The following is a 21,902-nucleotide window of genomic DNA, read 5'->3' as shown; positions in this document are numbered from 1 at the left end:
TGTGTGTGTGTGTGTGTGTGTGTGTGTGTGTGTGTGTGTGTGTGTGTGTGTACACGTACAAGCGAATGAGATACTGCTGCTATATCAAAGGGATATTTCACCCCAAAAATGACTACTTTCGTGTTTTTGTCGCATTCCTAAGCCAATAATTTGATGACCGACAGCGGTTCCGGTAGGAGGCACAAAGAGTCTCCTTTGTATCTCCTACTGGAACCGCTGCCTACCGGTCCGCTGGTCATCAAATTATTGGCTTAGGAATGCGACAAAAACTAAAAAATATCCATGAATTCAAGTCTCCATGGGGTGACTAATCGATATTAAAAAAGTAATTGTTTGGGTGAACTATCCCTTTAACTTAATTTTCTTGCTATTCTTCTAACCATGCACATCATGTATACTTGTATTATATTAGGAATATTTGAAATATATGACTTGTTTTCCTTGTTTCTTTCTTTCTCTATTATTTTCTCTATTCTTGTAAAATGTTGGGAGCTTTTATGAGAGAGAATTTCACCAACTATTTTACACCTGTAAACACCTGTGACATGACATTCTGAATCTGAATCTGATGTACATACGTACATCTTGTATAGTCCACCATTCACAATAGCCTTTAGCTCTACCTTTTAGGTTGTGAGAAATTTTTGGTGGTGGGATTCTTTCTTCCCTCCTGGGAAGGCAACAATTCCCACGATCTATCCCCGTTGTGCCCTTTTGCTTTGCTACTTACATCATGATATATGGATTCAATGCACCATACAATATATTTGCTGTGTAGACATCTATTTGCTTGGAGCGTGGGTAATAAAGCCACATGACAAAGTATTGTGGGGACTAAGTCATTTTTCCAGCAGTGGGGGTGCTAGAACCTGAGAAAAAAAAACTATGCAGGGGTAAACAGTAGCGACGGGAATGTTTGATCAAGAATCGTTGTCATATATCTACAAATGTGCTACTGTACCACAATCGAGCGGCGCTACTGTTGATAATTTCATGGCTACGGTAGCAGGTGATAAGGCCGAGGTCATATTCCAACTGGTAACTTGTCACGTCAGACAAGCCAGAGTTTTACACTCTGAGTCCAGGTTCTACCGTCTTAACCCATTAAAACCGGGATCGCATCTGTGTAACCACTTTAACCATTATTCTATACATTTTTTACTCAAATCTTTGCTTTCTGGGGGGTCCCTGGAACAACACATTTTGAGATGAGGGTCCACGGCCAAATTCGTATAATTTTGGGATCCTTGACATGAAAAGAGATTTGTGGAATCCCCCAGAAGCAAAGATTTTAGTAAAAAAATGTTCGCTTTAAAAAATATATATTCAAAGATTTGCACAAATGTTCACGATTTTTTCAAAAATAGCAGATCTACGAGCTCATATGAGCTTGTATATCTGCAATTTTTTTTAAATTGAGAAATCTAAAATGACAGACATGCGTTCCCGGATTCAATGGGTTAAAGGCTTGATATACTTCTTGTGCACGCATGCAACTAACACGAGTATAAATCCGGCTTTAGCTGTGGAGTCAGGTCTGACTCCAGAGAAGTGCGTATATACAGGAACAGCAGCACCCGATGTATTCCCCCGCAGCAAGCCGAACCGCTTTTTTACTGACACGCCACAGAGTGCTCTCATATTTTCACTGTGTAATATCTGACCGTTTCAAGCCCAGTAAAACCAGTTCAAGGGCCCTCGACGTGCATGTGTGTGTGTGTGTGTGTGTGTGTGTGTGTGTGTGTGTGTGTGTATGTGTGTGTGTGTGTGTGTGTGGGTTATAGAGGTGTTCTGCTCCCGGGGCCGCGGTTGCGGTTGTGTTCCTTTTAATAAAATAAAAGGGCTGGTTTTTATATGCACTGTTAAACGGAGGAGTTACCTTGGAATACCCTGGGTCTACGCAACGAGCGGTTTACATAGTGAGGGTGTGTGCGTGTGTGCGTGTGTGCGTGTGTGCGTGTGTGCGTGTGTGTGTGTGTGTGTGTGAGTGTGTGTGTGTACTTTACCCTGGAACACCACAGTCCTGTGCACAGTGCTTCCTGGTTCATAGTTTTCTGGTGTGGGGGACCACAGAAAGGTGTAGTAATCCCTGGCCGTGCTCCAACCCACCTGAAGACACAGCACGCATACCAGAGATGTTCATCCACAACAAAATACAGGGCAGTATGCAGAACGAGATATTGACTAATCAATTGTTGGATAGGTTTAAAGGAATAGTTCACCTAAAAAATGAATTATTTTCTGTCAATTATACACCCCATGAAGACTTGAATTCATGGACATCTTTTTTTTTTTTACGCATTCCTAAGCCAATAATTTGATGATCGGGTGTATGTCCGGTAGGAGACACAAAGAGTCTCCTTTGTGTCTCCTACCGGATACATTAGCATCTTTACGCCACTAATTAAATTATTGGCTTTGGAATGCGTCAAAAACCAAAACAATTCCGTGAATTCAAGGCTTCATGGGGTGTGTAATTGATAGAAAATAAGTCATTGTTTGGGTGAACTGATCCTTTAATACAAATCGGCACTGTCAGGAAGAAACCTTGTATGTCCAAAACTCTGTTACTTTTCAGGAAATTAAGAAAAAAAAGTGTGGAACTTGTGTTCCGATGCGTCTAATATAGTTGTTATTTAATCACAAGCTCTAGTTAGTAGTTACTACTTTTCATGGATTCATTATTTATAAAACCTACAGACTTAACCACTGTCAACCTGGCGCCCCTATTTTGGAACACGTCACACTCACAACGCAAACATGATGTGAGCTTGAAGATCTGCTATTTCGACTACTTTGCCCCTATACAGTATAAAGTACGTCAAAGTATAAAACAGAGCATTAATTTATGGAAAAACATTAAAAAAAAAGATGATCTACAAGGATTCTGCCCAACGGCGACAAAATGTTTAATATCATACACCACTTACATCACAAGTTATGTCAGTTCATTGATGAGGGGGATGTTGTGGACGTAAATTAAACGGCCCACAAGGCAGGATTGTGCAAACCTGGTTAGAGGCAAAGAGTGGAACTATTTAAGACCCGACACTCCTCCTCCTCCTTTTCCCTTTCCCCTCAGTTCCTGCCCCTTTTAGGCTCAGAAAGGGTACAAACAGACATGTCCGTTCGCGACGGAACGAACGGCCGGAAGTCCCATCCACTCCCATGTTAAAAAAATAAACGGAAAGACGGACGCGTTTCGTTTCCGTTTTTTTTTTAACATGGGAGTGGATGGGACTTCCGGCCGTTCGTTCCGTCGCGAACGGACATGTCTGTTTGTACCCAAAGAGGGGCAGAGGAGGCATTGGTGTGTGTGCGTGTGTGCGTGCGTGCGTGCGTGTGTGTTTAATACTCGCAGAGAGCAGTCGAGAACAGCCTTAACAAAGAGAAGGGGGGAGAAGCAAAGCTAGGTTTAACTAAAAAAAAGAAAAAGTAAGAAAAAAGAAAAAAGGTGAAAATTTTACACAGAATAGCGGGGGAGATGTAATTATATGAATTTCATGTGTTGTTAAGTGACAGATGATGAAAGGGACTTGCGAACATCATAACTCCAGTCCTATGTCGTAAAGCTGTCGCGCACAATCACACTCCCTCTCTGTCTAGACCGCTAAAACACACACACACACACACACACACACACACACACACACACACACACACACACACACACACACACACACACACACACACACACACACACACACACACACACACACACACATGCACGCTCATGCGCGCACACACACACACACACACATGCACACCCATGACCCACATGTGCTATACATGCATGTGATATTACATAACCGGACTGGATGCATGGGTGGTTTTGACACCAGTGGGACTATGGTGGAACCTGCCTCCATTTTAGAAACCGGTAAAAAGGAGAGTTGAGACCCAGAGAGAAAGTTTCCCGTCCTGGCTTGAGATTATAGGAAGTCAAACCTATATAATCATATTTAGGTGTTCGGTTGACACACCAGGGTGACATAGCACACATATATATATACGGTATGTATATGCACATATGCTACAAGTCAACATGTTTTTACATTACTGAAATAATAGCTGATATTATTATTTAGTTTTTACAAGATTTAGCCTACAGTACATAATGCCAGTTAACCCATTGTCGAATCCGGGAGCGCATCTCTGTCATTTTAGATTTCTTTGGCTATTCAAAAATAGCAGATATACAAGCTCATACAGTAGCTCATAGCGGCACGTGAGCTTGTAGATCTGCTATTTTTTGAAAAATCTTGAAGATTTGTGCAAATCTTTGAATATATATTTTTTAAAGCAAATATTTTGTTCCAGGGACCCCCAGAAGCAAAGATTTGAGTTACAAATGTTCGCTTTAAAAACATATACTGTATATACTGAAAGATTTGCACAGCCTTTCACGATTTTTCAAAAATAGCAGATCTACAAGCTCATAGTGCGGCACTCGGTGCCGTGCTATGAGCTTGTATATCTGCTATTTTTGAATAGCCAAAGAAATCTAAAATGACAGAGATGTGTTCCCGGATTGAATGGGTTAAGTTATTAAAACAAAAACAGGTCAACAAAATGTGAGGAAAGGAAAGAGGATTGAAAATCAGAAAAGAATGTTCAAAGTATAATAGCACGGCTATAACTACGCAAAGTAGACCGTAAATCAGGTCCAATTCAAATGTGTTTCAGTCTGATAATTATGTAATTATAGTTCCCCACTTATCCGACCATTACAGTGAGCTCAATGCCATACCAATCATATGGGAACTGTCAGCGTTCGACATTTAGCCAAGGAAACATTCTTTCCAGCATAGTCATTCTATTTAAGAATATCTATCTTGACTTTACCTATACAGTACATGATGCTAGCGTATATATTATACTTTACAATTAAACTAGTTGCAGGTATTTTTTTCCTGGCACAGTGAGTGCTGATTATGAACGCTTCTCTCCATACAAGTTAAACGTTTTACATTGAGGTTTTATTTATGATGCAATACTGCTTTTCTGGTCCGTCTACTTTCAAGCCGCTGAACTGAAATTTTCCTCCAGCGATAGATAAAGATTCATCATATCTTACGATTCCGTCCAAGTCTGCTTCGGGTGCATTGTGCATGCGCACACGCCCGCATTTCAGGCGAAGCCAGACATAAATAATTTGCTAATTGCAGAGTCAGGTTGACTGACGTTAGCTTAGGTATGGCACGGCGTTCCAATGCAGGAGTGATGGTATAAAATAATCACAGGCAAGGCAGCTATCAATCAGTCATCCAGTGAGCACCGCGATGACACGTTGATTACACACTCGCACAACGGGTTTCTCCCTGCCAACCCAAAGAACATGCCACGACCAAAAGCCTCCGAAATCGGGGGCTTTCTGTGTGCGTGCGTGTGTGTGTGTGTGCGTGCGTACGTGTGTGCGTGTGTGCGTGTGTGCGTGTGTGTGTGTGTGTGTGTGTGTGTGTATGTGTGTGTACACACACACACACACACACACACACACACACACACACGCATGTATGTATGTGTTGATATGTGTCAACATATCAACACAACACATTACACGGCACAAACTCTTCACAAATTGCTCAATATAGTCTACTGAGGCCAGGGCAATTTAGCTTACACACTGGAAAATAGAAAGGACATGTTTGGTTAGGGTGTACACTGTCAGTGTTTGTATTGTATACATTGTTGTCGTGTACAGACAGACAGTATACACCTACATTTAGCAGTCGCAATTGTTTTTTAAAAAAGGGGCTTGTCCTAAATATGATATGAGCCGTTTGAGCCACTAGGGGGTGTCTGTGCACAACAACTGAACCTAGGAGTGCCTGTTATTATAATTGTGAGAGGGTCTGAGTCATAGTGGCAGTGAGTCGGATCTCTCACTCACTCTTTCACGTTGTCTGCAATATACATGAAAAGGTGACAGACACAATATGCTGAGTCATCAGTCGTCTGCAATATTTATGCTTGTTGGAGAGCAGCACGTGAAAAACCCACTACCAACACTGCATAGGAAATGAAATTAATTCAACAAGTTGAGGTCAAAACATTCCAGGATAATTTCATTTTAATAGCTACAGTGGCTACAGATACAGATAAGCTGAGCTCCTATTCAATAGTCACTAATCTCTTAGTATTTCTCAATCCGTGGGTGGTGAGTCTTCATATCTCTCTAATGATTACAAGTTGAAAGGTTTTCTTGTAATTAAAAAAAGAATCTTCCAACACAGATTTTTAATTGGCGACATCCTACCGCCGCTGGCAGATAAAATGTATGAATGTTTCTCTGCACACGCAATAACACAGCCTCACACAGATGACAAAAAGATTAAAGAAACCAGGGTGGTGCTTGTTACACGAGATGAAGAGCTAACCATCAAACAGGTTTCATTAGCGCGGCTTAACCAGTTACATTTTCCAATTGATTTTCTTTTCCAAATAAACGCACCATCCTTTATTCCTTTTTAATTGAGCCGGCGGATTTGAAGTCAGTTCTTAAAGCGAGGATAAAAATGTTTGTCTTTTGACTTTTACGAGACATTAAGTTCCTCTCGTTCACATTTCCTCTTAATTACGTGTGAGATTTGATGGCCTTGATAAAAGAGTGAGGAAAGAGGCGGGGGGGGGGGGGGGGGGCAGGAGAGAGGAAGAGAGAGATGGAAAGAGAGAGAGGAGGGGGGAGATGATGAGGTCCTAATAAGAATCAACGTGGCTAATAAAGACCACCAAATGTTTGCCCCCCAGCGAAGGCCCACTGCATCTAGCCCACCTCACACACCACTCTTCCTTCTTCCTCTTCCTGCATGTAGTGTAAACCACACCAAAGCTCTCACTCATGTACTGAAGAGCCAAGCTGTGATGCTGGGATCACATGTGTTAATACCAACTGCCAGCCGAGGGCATATGAAGAAGCCCTGATGCATGCTCCTCATCACTGTGACCTGCATGAAGGCTTCTATGGTTATTTCCAACTCAAAATATCAGTATTGTTTTTGGTGATATCTGACGTTCATAATGACAGAAACCTCGCCACAGTGTTTTTGTCCCAAATAGACCGCCATTGTGTTCACAAGCGGACTTGGCTGAAATCACGGGTGAAATCTCGTCTTGCGAGACTTCCGGAGGGGCGCACCTAACACAAACACTGTGGAGAGTTTTCTGTCAATATGAACGTCAGATATCACCAAAAACAAAATATGCGCGATTTAGCGCACGGACCAGCCGCTCACGTTTTTAGCTGCGGTGGACTTGGGATGGAGTTATGAAAATGTGCTACCGTACCACTCGTCCTAGGATATAACAACATCATATAAAGATAGGAAAAAGGCTAATTCTCCTTTAACGTGAAACTTCAGGTTGTGTATACAGCAGTAATAAATAATGATTACAAATAAATACATATTTGGCCAAAATGGACAATGTAAAGGATAGTAACATAATGATTCAGAATGATTTAGGCTGCAAGAGTGCTGGTGGGGTGTGGGGGGGGTACCTTGAAGATGCCCACCCAGTCCTTAGGGTTGGGTGTGATGTAAGGGGTGAGGGTATAGCGACACTCCAGCGGCGCCTGGGGCAGGAAACTCTTCCCCACGTTCTGGAAGATGACGTGGGCAAAGTTTGACGTTTCCATGATGCTGACACTGCTGCCGGGCGACGAATCCACCACCTGGAACGACGACATCATATCCTGTCGTTGTCGGTCACTTCATTTGTCTGACCTGTGAAGAGAAAAGAAGAGGGAACATAATTAGTGTTGGACTAGTGCTGTACCAGTCCGTCATTCTTGGGCAGTACCCATAGAGCAGTGGTTCTCAAACTTTTCAGGCCGCGACCCCCCCAATATTTGAACTGTGGACCACTCAAAATAATCATATTTGAATTGAGGCATTACATTTAGTTTGACTCGGTTCCACAGATAAATATTGTGAAAATATATGTAAAATATATGTAGCTCACAAAGATCTACAAGCTCTACGAGCTATTTTGTATGTCTTATATTATTTGATGGTATAATTTGTTCATTACTTTTGATGCAGGAATGGTCTTTTTTCATTTCAAATCTTTTCTTTGTTTCGGGTATTAAAAGTCCTTAAATTGTCACTTTAATGTCATCTGGGGACCCCCCAAATATCATGTGGGGAACCCCCTGGGGGTCCCGACCCACAGGTTGAGAACCACCGCCATAGAGCACCGAAGTCTGACATAATCTACGCATCCCATAGACGTGTTTAATATCGCGTCATATAAGAACTGTGTTCCAGAAATAAACAAATGAGCATAGCAGGTTCAACTGACGGCGAGAAAATGCTAATGTTACCACCGCCGAATTAATTACAGAGCCACCTCCCTAACAATAGCGCCGGGACAATTTGTTTATTTTTGGACCAGAATTCTTATAATGAGACGATTCTAAGATGACCCAATGTTATTCTCCATAGAGAAATTACTTCTGTGACCCAGGGGATGAGCGAGTGACGTCAGGACTTCGGTAGGCTACTACTCTATTACTTGGATACTTGGAGGCCAGTCTATGACACCAGTCATCTATGAGGTCAGAACTATGACATCATCTCCAAAATTGGGCGTATCAAGAGAGAGTCACAAACACACAGAGATAAAGAGATTTCTGGAATTTAAATATAGATAGATTAGAAAGAATTTATGAGATTGAAAACAACCCTTTCTGAGACACACATAATTGTGTTTTCCATGCAAATATAGAGACACGTTGCATGAATTGAGAGAATTAATCATTATAAGGCTTAGGCAACCAGTAATTAAATATAATTCCTCCCTTCTTCGACTCACTCAGAAACACTACATTGTGGGCAATAGAGGATTACAGACAGTGTTAATCCCTCTATTGACCAACTATTACCCTGTCTGTGGTCTAAAAGGTAGACACATAAACAGTCTGTATTTAATCTATGGTAAAACACAGACATATATATGTCTATGATGATAAAACATATGGATTAGTCCTGTTGTCACAAACTGCCATCTAGAATCATATAAAACCAGCCAAACACAGATATTCTGTATAATAAATCTATGGTACAACACAGACATATATTTAGTCTATGATCAAACATATGGATCAGTCCTGTTGTCACAGACTACAGTGCTGTAATAAGCATGTAATTATGCTCTGGATTATAGGTAACACGCAGCTATAGCTAACACTAGCTAGTGAGCAGGCCATGTCATCATGTCATGTCATCAGCTCTTCTAACCGTTAGCCGGGCCAGCTAGCCACAACAAAACGGCTCACTATTATGCGCCATAATAAACGACATCGTTTATTCTGTTGTGAGATCGAAACGGTACCCGATCTGTGTGATTCCAGTTGCAGAACAACAATCAACTTCTTCTCCCCCGAACGATGCGATCTGTTTCTGTTCGTCTACGTTGTTGTCATCAATGCACTGTAATGATGCACCTCTTGCTTCTTCCTGATGGAGGAGACGATGCGCTCACTTCCTGGATGCCTTGCAGGGTGGACGCTGATTGGTCGGTTGGTTGGTTTCTCCCAAAAGGATGCTGAGGATGCTGAGAGGATGCTGAGCAGTTGGTGGAAGAAAGTACTGAGATGTTTGCGATGTAGAAACACTCTGTTACGAGTGAAAGTCCGGTTACTTAAAGTTACTTAAAGTACAAAAGTATTGGTAAAATGTGCTTACAGTCAGTACCAAAAGTAAAAGTACTACTCATTATGCAGAATGTCCCATTTCACAAGTTTTCAAATGTATAACATGTATAAAAATATTTTGAAAATAGCAGAGTTTTCAAATAATTGTAGGGGAGTAAAAAGTACAACAGATGCCTCTGAGATGTACTGTAGTAGAAGTAAAAAATAATGAAAACTGGAAATACTCCACAAAAGTAAAAAATACCTAAAATTTTACTTAAGTGCAGTACTTGAGTCAATGTACTTTAAATGTAATAAATGTAGTTACTTTACACCACTGCTGAGAGGATGCTGAGAAGGGATGCTAATCTGGGTTTGCTTTTAATTTTTCTGATTACTTTGTATTTTTGTTGTTAAATGAGGTGAGATTCATTTATAAACCCCCCCACTGGGTTTATCTCACCTGCACAACCCAATATTATGCTGTTGCTACAAATGTGTTGTTTTTGAATGTGCAAATAAAAAATATAAAACAATGCTTCTCTCAATATCAAGACATCATATACTGTAGCTACATACCCATTAGATGACTGACGATAACAAACTACTGGTCAATGTATTATATTTTATAATGACCATCTACATTTCAGATTTGGGTTGTTGTTGTTTTTCTTTTTCATGTGAAATCTGAGGATGCTGAGAGGATGCTGAGAAGGGATGCTAATTTATGTTTCCTTTAAGTTTTTTTTTATTAGGCCTACTTTGTATTTTTGATGTTAAATGAGGTGCAGATTAACATTATAAACCCCACAGGGTTTTCTAAATCTCACCTGCCCAATATTATACTGTTGTTACAAATGTGTTGTTTTTGAATGTGCAAATAAACTAAGTTTTAAAAAATGCTTCTCTCAATATCAAGACCTCATATACTGTACCATTATGAAGAGATGACTGACGGATAACTAACTAGGTCAATTTACCAAAATTCAATTGGATAGTGTATTTTATTTAGGAAATATACAATGACCATCTACATTTCAGATTTGGGTTGTTGTTTTTCTTTTTCATGTGAAATGTGTGTGTTTGTGTTGCTCACACACAAATGGCCACTATGAATGTCTAGAATAAAGGGTGATATAGTTGTGCGCTGGTGAATGAAATATGCAAGCCACCAGTCAGTCACTCTACAACCTCTCACATCATGTTGCAACAACACACACACTGCAACATGTTGTGAGCTCATAGATCGGCTATTTTCGGTGCTTGACAGACACTGATACACAACACAACCATAAATCAGTTGCCTCTCACTACAAACTACAAATCAAGAATGATATTTGTAGTCCTCGCAAAAAAGGGGGAGGGAGAAACGAAATATTCACTCCATTCTAATTAGATAGAGTGGTGGGGAAAGCTGTCTGTAACCATTCTTGCCGCATTATTATTGTTGGCATTGTTGTCTGTATTGACCACTGCTGTATACCAGTATACACAGTGACAGTCAATCATTACCGCCGTTACATTATATTGTACCACACACACACCCACACATTACAGTTGGACAAAAACAACACAGGATGTCCCGCCTCTGGGAAACAGTCAACATGATCACATAGGCTGGAGCGACAGGCACGCTGTGATTGGCTACTTTGTCGTCCAGCAAACCAACCAGTGCTTGTCTGACGACCAAGTAGCCAATCACAGCGCGGTGGCGTCCTTCCAGGCTATGGGATCTATCCCATAGCGTCTGGTTTCACTTCCAGGGCTGTGACAGCTGTCACTGTGCTGCTGAGGTCAAGGGGAAAGAAGCATGGCTGCCTCCTTGTTCAGGGGCTCTCGGAATTTATTGCTAAGGTGGAGCAAACATGTCGACCTGGCCGGCGGTAAAGTATTTTATACTTCTCTGTGTCCAGTGTTGTTTTTGCGTTCTCGGGAAATGAAATGCTGAAAAATGCCAAAGAAACGGGCCTCCTCTCTCACCACTGTTGTAGTGTTGTGTGAGCTAGCTGGTTAGCCTCCTGCAGAGCAACACACACACACACACACACACACACACACACACACACACACACACACACACACACACACACACACACACACACACACACACACACACACACACACACACATCCTTTAGCTGTTCACAGTATGCTCAATATATGCTAAACATTGACGCAAATGATGACCAGTAATGAACATTTAAAACATATCACATTAGCCTAATACAGTGGTTCTCAAACCTTTTAATTTCAAGAACCCCCATAACTCTGAGAGTGTACAAATGGAACCAAATGGACTCTTACGGGTCCATTTGGTACACTCTCAGAGTTACAGAACTGCAAGGGTCCATTTGGAACCCCGTCAAGGAACCCAGATGGTCCCTGGACCCCACTTTGAGCACAACTGGCCTAATAATTGCTGCAGAGTACAGACAATCTGGACTACTGTACTTGGAGCATGTGCACCATAACCATTGCACCAACCAACTACCAACCTGCTTTACTGCTTTTAATTATTGAACTGTAACTGTGACGTTGCACAAACTCCACGACATCTTGCCACCATTCATGCCTTTCTGCCTATAATTCCACAGTGAATTGTACATTTAGCTTTTCTCATGGCAAGTAGTTTTGACATTTCAGTGCTTTTCACTCTGAGAAGGGTAAACATCAAGGAATGTCCAACCTACTGTTAATTATTATACAAAATGTCTGAAGTTTATACAATTATATCAAGAATGCACTCATTAATTTAAGCGCCTCAACCCATCAGTATTAGCAAATTATTATTAAGATCTACCGGTATTAACAGTATGAGCAATAAATAGAGGATCTCTAAACCCACCCCCTCACTGACAGTGTTGATGTTTAACAGTAATGGTCTCTGAACAATAACAACATGTCCAAAGATCACCTGCTTGTACAGCAGTGTGCACAGTGTGTTCTGGGAGAGGGACTGATACTGATCTGAGTACGTGAGTCAAAGTATAGGCTCTGTGTAGAGAGAAATATCTGGAATGTGGACTAGAGGGGCTTATAGATCACAGCAGTTTTTAACCCATTAAAACCACGCTGGCTATTCAAAAATAGCAGATGTACAAGCTCATAGCACGGCACACTATTTTTGAACATTTTGAAAGTGTTTGAAAAACTTTTAATATTTTTTCTCTTCATGGGGGTCCCAAAACATTTTCAGATGGGAGGTCTGCGGCCAAATATATATCAATTTGGGGGTCCTTGACCTTGACATGAAAAGTTTGAGAACTACTGTACTGATCTAGAAAGCATTTTTAGAATCGGCCTCAGGTCTTAATGGGTTAAGCCAATAGAGAGAACATACATATTTGGGTACCAGACAAATTGTCTGTCAGTGAATTAAAGGTAGATGGCAAGTTCTCTTCATTGTCAGTCAAGTTCTCTTCATTGTCCAGGCATAAGAAAGCTATGTTGTCTGTCTGTCTGTCTGACTGGCTTACAGTCTGCTGTCTGTGGAATCTGGTAAAATTGTCTGGTTCCTGGGGGAGCTATCTGTGTGGCAACAGATTGGACCACAGTGCTGGCAATTTGTTTCAGTAGTTAAAAACAAATTATTTACTCCACAGAGGTCAATTAAATTAAATTAAATTAAAAGGGAATTGTGTTGCATTTTACCAGACGTGAAAAAGTAGCCGATTGAACATTTATGTGCAGTCAAAATTTAAGTTCAGTGTATTAGTAATTAATGACAAGTAACCCAGGTGACTGGGGCATACCCAACCTATTAACTAGGTTGTCATAATCTCTGGACATTACAATGTGGCCTAAATCTCTGCCTTACTCCTTCTGTTTCTCTCCTTTCAACTCCTCTTTCTTTTCTAGTGTCGAGTCGATCAATGGCCTCGAAGACGCCAGTGGGGTTTATTGGGTTGGGAAACATGGGCACTCCCATGGCCACAAACCTCCTGAAAAATGGCTACCCTGTCATTGCCACGGACGTCTTCCCTGAGTCCTGCAAGGAACTGCAAGATATAGGTGCACAGGTAGGCTACTGGATTAAGAATATTACATTTCTACCAACCTACAGTAGTGACAGGGAGGTTGCAGAGATGGAGGGATTATGCATATTGAGACTTGGTTGAATACTCGATTCTTGGTCAAATCAAGCGCTCTGTGGTCAGCAGAGGAGACCCCTCTTTTTTTGTGTATAATTGTTAATATTTGTATTCACAGTGCTGTAGTTCAGCACTGTGTAGTACCCAAATGGGTCCAGTGGTCAAATACAGTAATAAAGCACTTGTAGTGGGAAGTAACCAAAAAGTTTGTATATAAAAACGAGTTTGAATCATGTGGATATCGGGATCCACATGGGAATGAAGTGGCTCCAATGAGGATCTTGGGCACGGTATAAAACGCACGTTGAAAAAAAATTGTGGAGGTACTTCTGTGGCCGACTGGCAGCCTGCATTCAAAGTTTGGCGCTGATCGGTCCAGCAGCGGTTTGCAAAGATTAGCTCTGGACACACAGATAGACAAACGCACATACAGCCCCTCTTATAGACGGATAGCCCATCTTACAGAGCCACACCGTACTAGCAGTAATCATTGCATATTTTAAATGTTTCAGTTTTGTGAATAAGGGTATGTGATCAAGGTGGTGATGGAGGTGTGGGACTCATTAGTAAGGGTCATTGAAGGGGTAGTGTGGATGTCCAGCATCCCTGGGTACCTGCTTTCCTTCCACTTGGATCATTGGTACAATGTAGCGCCAGCCGTTATTCAACTCTGTTACACTTTTCATCTCCTCGGCTTCAAGAGTGAAGTCAAACACCTGTATGTTCTCTTTGATGTGGGACTCTGTTACACTTTTGGGGATTGTCACTACCCCTCGCTGTGTCAGCCACCTCAGGATAATCTGAGCGGGGGACTTGCTGTATTTGTTAGCCAGGGTGGCCACGACTGGCTCGTCAAGTAGGACAGGCTCATCCGGATGTTTCCATGCTCTATCAGGAGAGCCCAGGGGGCTGTAGGCCGTCATTACCAAGCCCCTGTCCTGGCAATGAGCCTGCAGCTCTGCCTGGGCCAAGTATGGATGGCCCTCTACCTGAAGGACAGTGGGTTTGATGCTGGCAGCAGAGAGAACATCGTCTATCTGCCGACTGTTGAAGTTTGACAGGCCAATGGCTCGGACAAGACCCTTCCCCACCAGTTTCTCCATGGTAGCCCAGGTCTCCTTGTAGTCTATTTCGTCATAAAGCATTGTGCCGTCTTCTTTTCTGGGGAAAGGAACCTCTCCACGTTGGAAGGCATAGGGCCAGTGGATGAGGTACAGGTCCAGATACTCCAGCTTCAGATCCTTCAGGGTTTTCAGAAGTGATGGCTCCACATCTTCTGGATGATGCTGTGTGTTCCACAGCTTGGATGTGATGAACACATCCTCTCGTCTCAGGGCCTTGTCAGGGCCTAGCATCTCCTGTAGCGCTTCTCCAATCTCAGCCTCATTGCTGTAGATGGCAGCACAGTCAATGTGACGATATCCAGCTTGCAACGCCCAGGTAACTGCTTGCTTCACCTTGCCTGGCTCACTTTTCCATGTTCCAAGTCCAATGAGAGGCATTTTCTGCCCGGTGTTGAGAACTGCAAAGTCATTCATAGCTTTTAGAACCACAGTTTTAAATTTGAGAATTGTTCTCTCGTTTCTGTACTCCTGCAAGGTAAAGTACAGTGCCTGATTTCTCAGAAGACCGCTGTTCTATATAACAGACCTCTGTTTACGCTGCTATGGAAACAGAAACCATTCAACCTATAAAGTTGAAGTTGTGTGAAGGTGTCAGTCTGTGTGCCCGGGTTATTCCCAAATATGGGTCAGGGTCATGCCTGACGTCACAGCACAGTCTCTCTTCTCTACATTCTATGTATGTGATTAATTACCTTGCTCATTGTAAGTCGCTCTAGATAAGAGCATCTGCTGCCTAAATTGAAATTGACAGCAGCACAGCACTAATGCCAGTGTTGGCCTCAAAATACGTTGTGCCTGCTTCACCCTCACAATAACCCAGCCGACGTTGATATTATAAACAGGCACACACACACAATGCTAACTTCATAGTACAGTCATCACAGTACTGACGTCATAGTTAGGTATCAGAGTTCTCTGACAACGTGTACTGACGATCTACAAGCTGATATCACTGATATCTATGGACAGACACACACAGTGCTGACGTCATAAATTACTGACGAAGTAGACCGCCTGACATCATAGTACTGCCGTCATAGACTGGTCTCCAAGTTCTCTTTACTCAACGGGTACTGACGATCTACAAGCACACCACGCATTGTGAAGCGACACCAAGCTCATGATGCTTGGCTTTGCGATGCCTTGTCTGCTCAAGCTATGAAATCAATATTTTGTATTGATGTTGTCCACAAGTAGCTGTGCAAATTAAGTGGGGTAATGTACAGTGAGCATCTACTTAACGCATTTAGGGCAGGAACCCCTATTTGTAACTATACCTTTCAAGACTGGGAAGTGGGAACCCCTTTTGGGGTTGTTGTTACTACAGTATGTACAGTATATAGCAACATACATTTTTTTGTAATTTTTAAGTTTTTCAGAAAACCTAGGTCAGGATTTAGAAGGTGTTTTTAGAATCAGCCTCAGGTCTAAATGGGTTAGTCCTGCTTTGCCATGTTGGGGTTTAATTTCCAATAATGACTGGCTCACTGTACTGTATAATATTGTCCCTTTCACATACACATTCAAATCTATGCCATCCACTCGCCTAGTATTTTCTATAAGCAACCACTCGAGGGATTTAGAAGATTTCATTTCAATTCAATTTTATTAAAGTGTCAAATCACAACAAGTTGTCTCAAGACACTTTACATGTAGAGCAGAGACCCGACATTGTCCCACCCTGAGCAAGCAATTTTGCAACAGTGGATTTGTTCAACATGGCTTGGGTTTTCTGTATGTCAGTAATGATGACTTCTGATAGGTTGTATAATACTTTTGAGTAATCATTTTGAGGTTCAAGAGGCCGGCAAATAATTTGTACGGTATGGTTCATTTAGTTTTTCCTCTTTCATCTATGCTTATGTTTTCTTACATTTTGTAACGATGCCCAGGTTGTGGACTCCCCAGCAGAGGTAGCAGAGAAGGCGGACCGCATCATCACCATGCTCCCGTCCAGTCCCAACGTCATCGAGGCGTACACAGGCCCCAATGGCATCCTCAAGTAAGCCCGCCTCTCTGTCGTGAGCTCTGTCTCTTACTCTCCTTCCCCAGGCTCCTTTCTTCTCTTCACTTCCTTCCGTTGTAGACAATTTCATTTTCCCAAAGCGATTTAAGAAGTACTTGAAGTACTTCTTAAAGAGCCTTCTTGAGAAGTAAACAGGTTTCCCAAAAGCCTTCTTAGCCAAAGTAGATCTTTCATAAGAAGCAGTTTTAAAGGGCACCTGGAGCGCTTCTTAGTGAATGGGTTCAGATAGTCTCCTGCAGGAGGCGTGTCTAAAGCCTGTCCTGGAAAAACAGATGATAATACAGTATGTAGATAGTTCTATAGATAGATAAAGATTTATATATTATATATTCATTTTATATTTGTTTCTATGTGATGTTTAGCCCGTTATAACCAGATGGCACTGGAACATTGTTTCAATAAATACTGTTATATATTGAAGAGTTCACCACCACCATAAATCCCCTGTTTGAAAGTTTAATGAAGAGACCTGTTGCACACACAGCAAATTAAAGGGACATAATATTATGGAACAGCAGGGGAGAACTCGAAGTGTGGATTCTGCCTGCAATAGTATTTATGCAATTATAATTGCATTCGGGCACCTCAATTCCCTTCGCGTTGTTCATTTTCTTTTTTTTCATTAAAGTTTGTATTTAACATACAAAGCACAAAACAACATAAACCCAGCAAAAGACAGCACATAGTGTCATGCCTTGTACTTATGTGCATCTATACTGTAGGTTCATATTATAGCCTATTTTATTGGTGGATCGAGTACAATCCCACTTGTTACAGCAAAACTTAATTTGCAAGCATGTACTTGTGTGGAGCAATCAGTTAGTCTTGCATCGATTGATTGGACAGCTCCGGTTAAGATGCTTCTTACAAAGCCTTCTTAGCGATGTGGTAAGAGGGCATGAGAGCGCGTTTGGGAAATACCCATAACTTAAGGGAGCCGTCTTGCAGGAGCCTTCTTAATGACCCTTCTTAACTCCCTAAGTAGTTCCTTATTGGGAAAACCCGGCCTTTATCAGTAACATCTCTTAAACCACTTACTTAAAGGCAGTTCTTTAGCACAGCCGTCTGTCTGATTATTCTCTGGGTCCTCTTTTGTTTTTCACTTGATATTTTGGTATAACTACTATGGCTGGGTGCAATAACCACAATACCGTGGTTGTGTAATGCATACCACGGTGTCAAGTTCATAACCGCAATTATTATTGTTATTTTTCTTTTTTTTATTACGTTCAAAAAATGTCTTGGGGAGGTACCGCCATACCTTCGGTAAACAGTGATTTATTACCAATATAACTACAAATCCATACCGCCCCAGCCCTAATAACTAACCCAATGCCTGTTGTGATTGATGCCCATTGGAAACGCATGCCCCTTCGGTTATGTAATCACCGTGGTAGCCGTTGTGAGGGTAGCCGTTGTACCTGTTGTCGGAGTACTTGGTGCAGTGCCCATCCTACTATAAATCCTACTATAAATTCACGAAATGTCTGTGCGTGTGTGTATCTGTCCTCCACGTATCTCGAGAACCGTCCGACTGATCAATTTCAACTTGAGGACCCAAGAGAGTACAGGTCTCAGTGTGAAGTCAGTTGTATTTTATTAACATTCAGCGTTCTGGTTGTGTGTTTCTGTCCTCAGGAAGGTGAAGAAGGGAACGCTGCTCATCGACTCCTCCACCATTGATCCCGCCGTCTCCAGGGAGATGGCTGTCGCCGCCGAGAAGATGGGGGCCGTGTTCATGGATGCTCCGGTGTCAGGAGGTAAGAGCTCTCAGCCACACAATGGGCTGGTGGATAGAGTTGGGATCCTTTAGGATTTTAACCATTCCGGTTCCTTAACCCATTAAGACCGGGAACGCATTTACAAATGTCTTCTAAATCCTAACAGTTTATGTCAAGGGCCCGCAAAATGATATGTATTTGGCCGCGGACCCCCATCTCAAAATATTTTGTTCCAGGGACCCCCAGAAGCAAAGATTTGAGTTAGAAATGTATATTCAAAGATTTGCTCATATTTTCAAGATTTTCTTTTAAAAATAGCAGATCTACAAGCTCATAGCGTGGCTCTGCTATTTTTGAATAGCCAAAGAAATCTTAAGTGACACAGATGCGTTCCCGGATTAAAACGTTTGAGAACCACCGGTATTGCAATTGTATTGCAGACCAGCTCTGACAGTGTGATAAAGCGGCTCCAGAAACGGTTCCCAATGTGATGGAACCGATTCTGGTTCCTCAGTGTTGGATCCGGCTCCTCCGGATCCCTACCCCCCCCCCCCCCCCCCCCATTAGTCTTTAACCCATTAAAACCGGGAAAGCATCCGTGTTATTTTAGATTTTTTAGAATCTAAAATATATATTTGCTATTAGAAAATAGCAGATATACTTTGTGCCGCACTGCGAGCTTGCCTGCTATTTTTGAAAATTTTTGAAAAATCTTGAAAGTGCGCAAACTACTGATTTAGAAGGCATTCGTAGAATCGGCCTCAGGTCTTAATGGGTTAAAAATGTACTCTTTTTGTTTGTGGTGTTCTTGATCGATCAAAAAACATTAACACCAGTTGACTGGTAGTTTACTACCCGTGAAGCTAGCTGGCATCAACAGCAGTGATGCCAACTACTGTATATGTGCTGTAACTCTTTTTTTATACTATAGCTATATATACCTCACTGCTCAGTAACTCAGTTTTGGCTATAGGTCAGTAGCTGCTCTCACTGCAGTGCTGTTGTAGTCGTAATAAATCACAGTGAGTGCTAAGTGATATTGCAGATGTAGGCTATGTCTGTGGAGAAAACGCTACAGTTTGGCGACTGCTGCGTTGCCTCAGGTTCATTTTCTTCCTAATGAGTTGCACCACTGGGTGGTCATTATATATGAGGGAGATGAGCGGAAAGAAACCCAACTAGCGCATCGATAGTGAGAGACTTGGCCCTGTGACCTCGACCCCATGCTTCTCAGCTTGCCCTACACTCTTTCTGTGCATCTAAACTCTCGGACAATACCGATTGGCAGCTCGGACGTGGGTTGTAATTAGCCCAGCAGGACCAGTCTAGTAGGTGCCCTTCTCTGGGCTTTTTATTGCCATTTTTTGACCGGGGGTCTTAAGACAAGGTTAAGGTTTTAAGTCCTCATTATGTCGGCCCTGTCTGTGTGTGACGGCCACTTGACAGAGCACAGGATCGCCAGTCGCCCTTTAATGGGCTGAGCCGCGGCGGAGAACCTCCGTGTCAGGGCTTTTCATGTTGATGGAGCCGTAATGGCGGGTATCCCGTGTCAGTGCCTTTCATGTTAGATAAAGAGTCATAAAGAGGAGAGAAACTGCCCTCACATGGAGTGGAGGGCAGGGGAGGGGGGGATAGAGACCGGGGGGAGATAAGACGAGAGGGAGATGTGTCACAGTGAACCTCTGTGTCTCTCTCTCTCTCTCTCTCTCTCTGCTGAGACCAACCCAAGGGTGCAGCACTGAATGGACACACACACATAAAACTAAGCTCCATCCAAAATAATGACATATGTGTTGCTGACAAAATCTTACAGTCGCAACTAATAGATCCTGTTTGTTCTCTGTTGCACAAAGTTTAAAGGGATAGTTCACACAAAAAACAAATTCTATCGATTAGTCACCCCATGGATTCATGGATATTGTTTAGTTTTTGTCGCATTCCTAAGCCAATAATTTGATGACCAGCAGACCTTTAGGCAGCGGTTCCGGTAGGAGACACAAAAGAGACTCTTTGTGTCTCCTACCGGAACCGCTGCCGGTCATCAAATTATTGGCTTACGAATGCGACAAAACCCCCCAAAATCCATGAATTCCAGTCTCCATGGGGTGACTAATCAATAGAAAAAAAGTCATTTTGGGGGTGAACTATCCCTTTAAGTCCTACAGATTAGACACCACCGTTGCCTCCCTCTCACACTATACTGTACATAACAGACGCATAGATTTGGCCTACAGACTTGGTGTGTTTACTGGCTGGCGTCTGCAACGCAGACCTGTGTGTAGTCTGTGAGATCAGAGGCCTGTAACTCCCCCCCCCTGGCGGGTACGCGCACACACACACACACACACACACACACACACACACACACACACACACACACACACACACTGTTTACATACTGTAGACAGTGCGTAGTTAGTGTGTGCAGTCCCGTGTGAAGGTTCTTCCTTCCCTAGCTCTTAGCTAAGCCTCTTTTTACTATCCTGAGATGACCAATGATTTACCTGCTACCTCTGGCCTGTATGGCTCGCCCCGCAGACGCCCACAGAACACACACGGCACATATAACCCACCTCTAAGCATCAACAGGCAGTAGTCTTTCTGTCTCTGTCTCTTAAGGCCCTTCCCAAACCCCCCAGCACAGGGATGAACATGGTCCGGCCCCCCCGATAAGCTAAGCTGAACTTGTAGAGCAGAGAGGTCAAGGGAGTAGTTTTCGGGGGTTGTACACGGGTCAACTCCATGGGAAATTAACAATCGGCTATTAGAATCCAGTGGTGTAAAGTAACTAAGTACATTTACTCAAGTACTGTACTTAAGTACAATTTTGAGGTACTTTTACTTTACTGGAGTATTTCCAATTGTCTATACTTTTACTTCTACTCCACTACATCTCGGAAGCAAATATTGTACTTTTACTACACTACAAGTAGTTGAAAACTTGAGTCACTGGTTACTTTGCAGATATAAATGATTACATTATAAAACATACATTAACCACTTTAGCCTTAATTTATACGTAGGCTTTTTGAAAATAGACGATCTACAAGCTCACAAGCTTGTAGATCTGCTATTTTCAAACATTTTAGTACTTTTACTTTTGGTATTTTAAGTACATTTTGATACCAATACTTTTGTACTTTTACTGCAATTTTGAATTCCTGACTTTTACTTGTAACAGAGTACTTCTACTGTACATTGCAGTATTGATGCTTTTACTTAAACAAAAAAGTAAAACATTTGAGTACTTTTTCCACCACTGTTAGAATTTTATTTGCTTTCTATTTGCTTTTCCATACCCCCACCC

General features: G+C 42.2%; 3 protein-coding genes across 3 annotated transcripts in view; 1 reads left to right on the top strand and 2 right to left on the bottom strand.

Annotated features, from left to right (window-relative positions):
* tax1bp1a (Tax1 (human T-cell leukemia virus type I) binding protein 1a) overlaps positions 1-9,468 on the bottom strand; it is a 29,665-nt gene extending 20,197 nt beyond the window's left edge. The window contains exons 1-3 of the mRNA XM_084080382.1: positions 9,334-9,468; positions 7,499-7,724; positions 2,007-2,109 (exon numbers count right to left, since the gene is read on the bottom strand). Of these exons, the coding sequence (XP_083936508.1) occupies positions 2,007-2,109; positions 7,499-7,690 (295 nt within the window). The 5' untranslated portion in view covers positions 7,691-7,724; positions 9,334-9,468. The remainder of the gene's footprint in view (positions 1-2,006; positions 2,110-7,498; positions 7,725-9,333) is intronic.
* A 1,938-nt stretch (positions 9,469-11,406) lies between these two features.
* Positions 11,407-21,902, top strand: part of hibadha (3-hydroxyisobutyrate dehydrogenase a) — a 37,275-nt gene continuing 26,779 nt past the window's right edge. Inside the window, exons 1-4 of the mRNA XM_084079687.1 lie at positions 11,407-11,517; positions 13,492-13,652; positions 16,741-16,850; positions 18,513-18,634. Of these exons, the coding sequence (XP_083935813.1) occupies positions 11,445-11,517; positions 13,492-13,652; positions 16,741-16,850; positions 18,513-18,634 (466 nt within the window). The 5' untranslated portion in view covers positions 11,407-11,444. The remainder of the gene's footprint in view (positions 11,518-13,491; positions 13,653-16,740; positions 16,851-18,512; positions 18,635-21,902) is intronic.
* On the bottom strand, positions 14,284-15,274 carry LOC311061907 (aldo-keto reductase family 1 member A1-B-like). The gene has a single exon (XM_084080611.1). It carries the CDS (start codon positions 15,260-15,262, stop codon positions 14,288-14,290), a length of 975 nt encoding a protein of 324 aa, XP_083936737.1. The 5' UTR covers positions 15,263-15,274; the 3' UTR covers positions 14,284-14,287.

Source organism: Gymnoscopelus microlampas (genome assembly GCF_963454915.1).
Source record: "Gymnoscopelus microlampas genome assembly, chromosome: 15".
NCBI lineage: Eukaryota > Metazoa > Chordata > Actinopteri > Myctophiformes > Myctophidae > Gymnoscopelus > Gymnoscopelus microlampas.
Note: the sequence above shows the minus strand (reverse complement) of the source record. Positions and strands in the feature narration are given on the sequence as shown.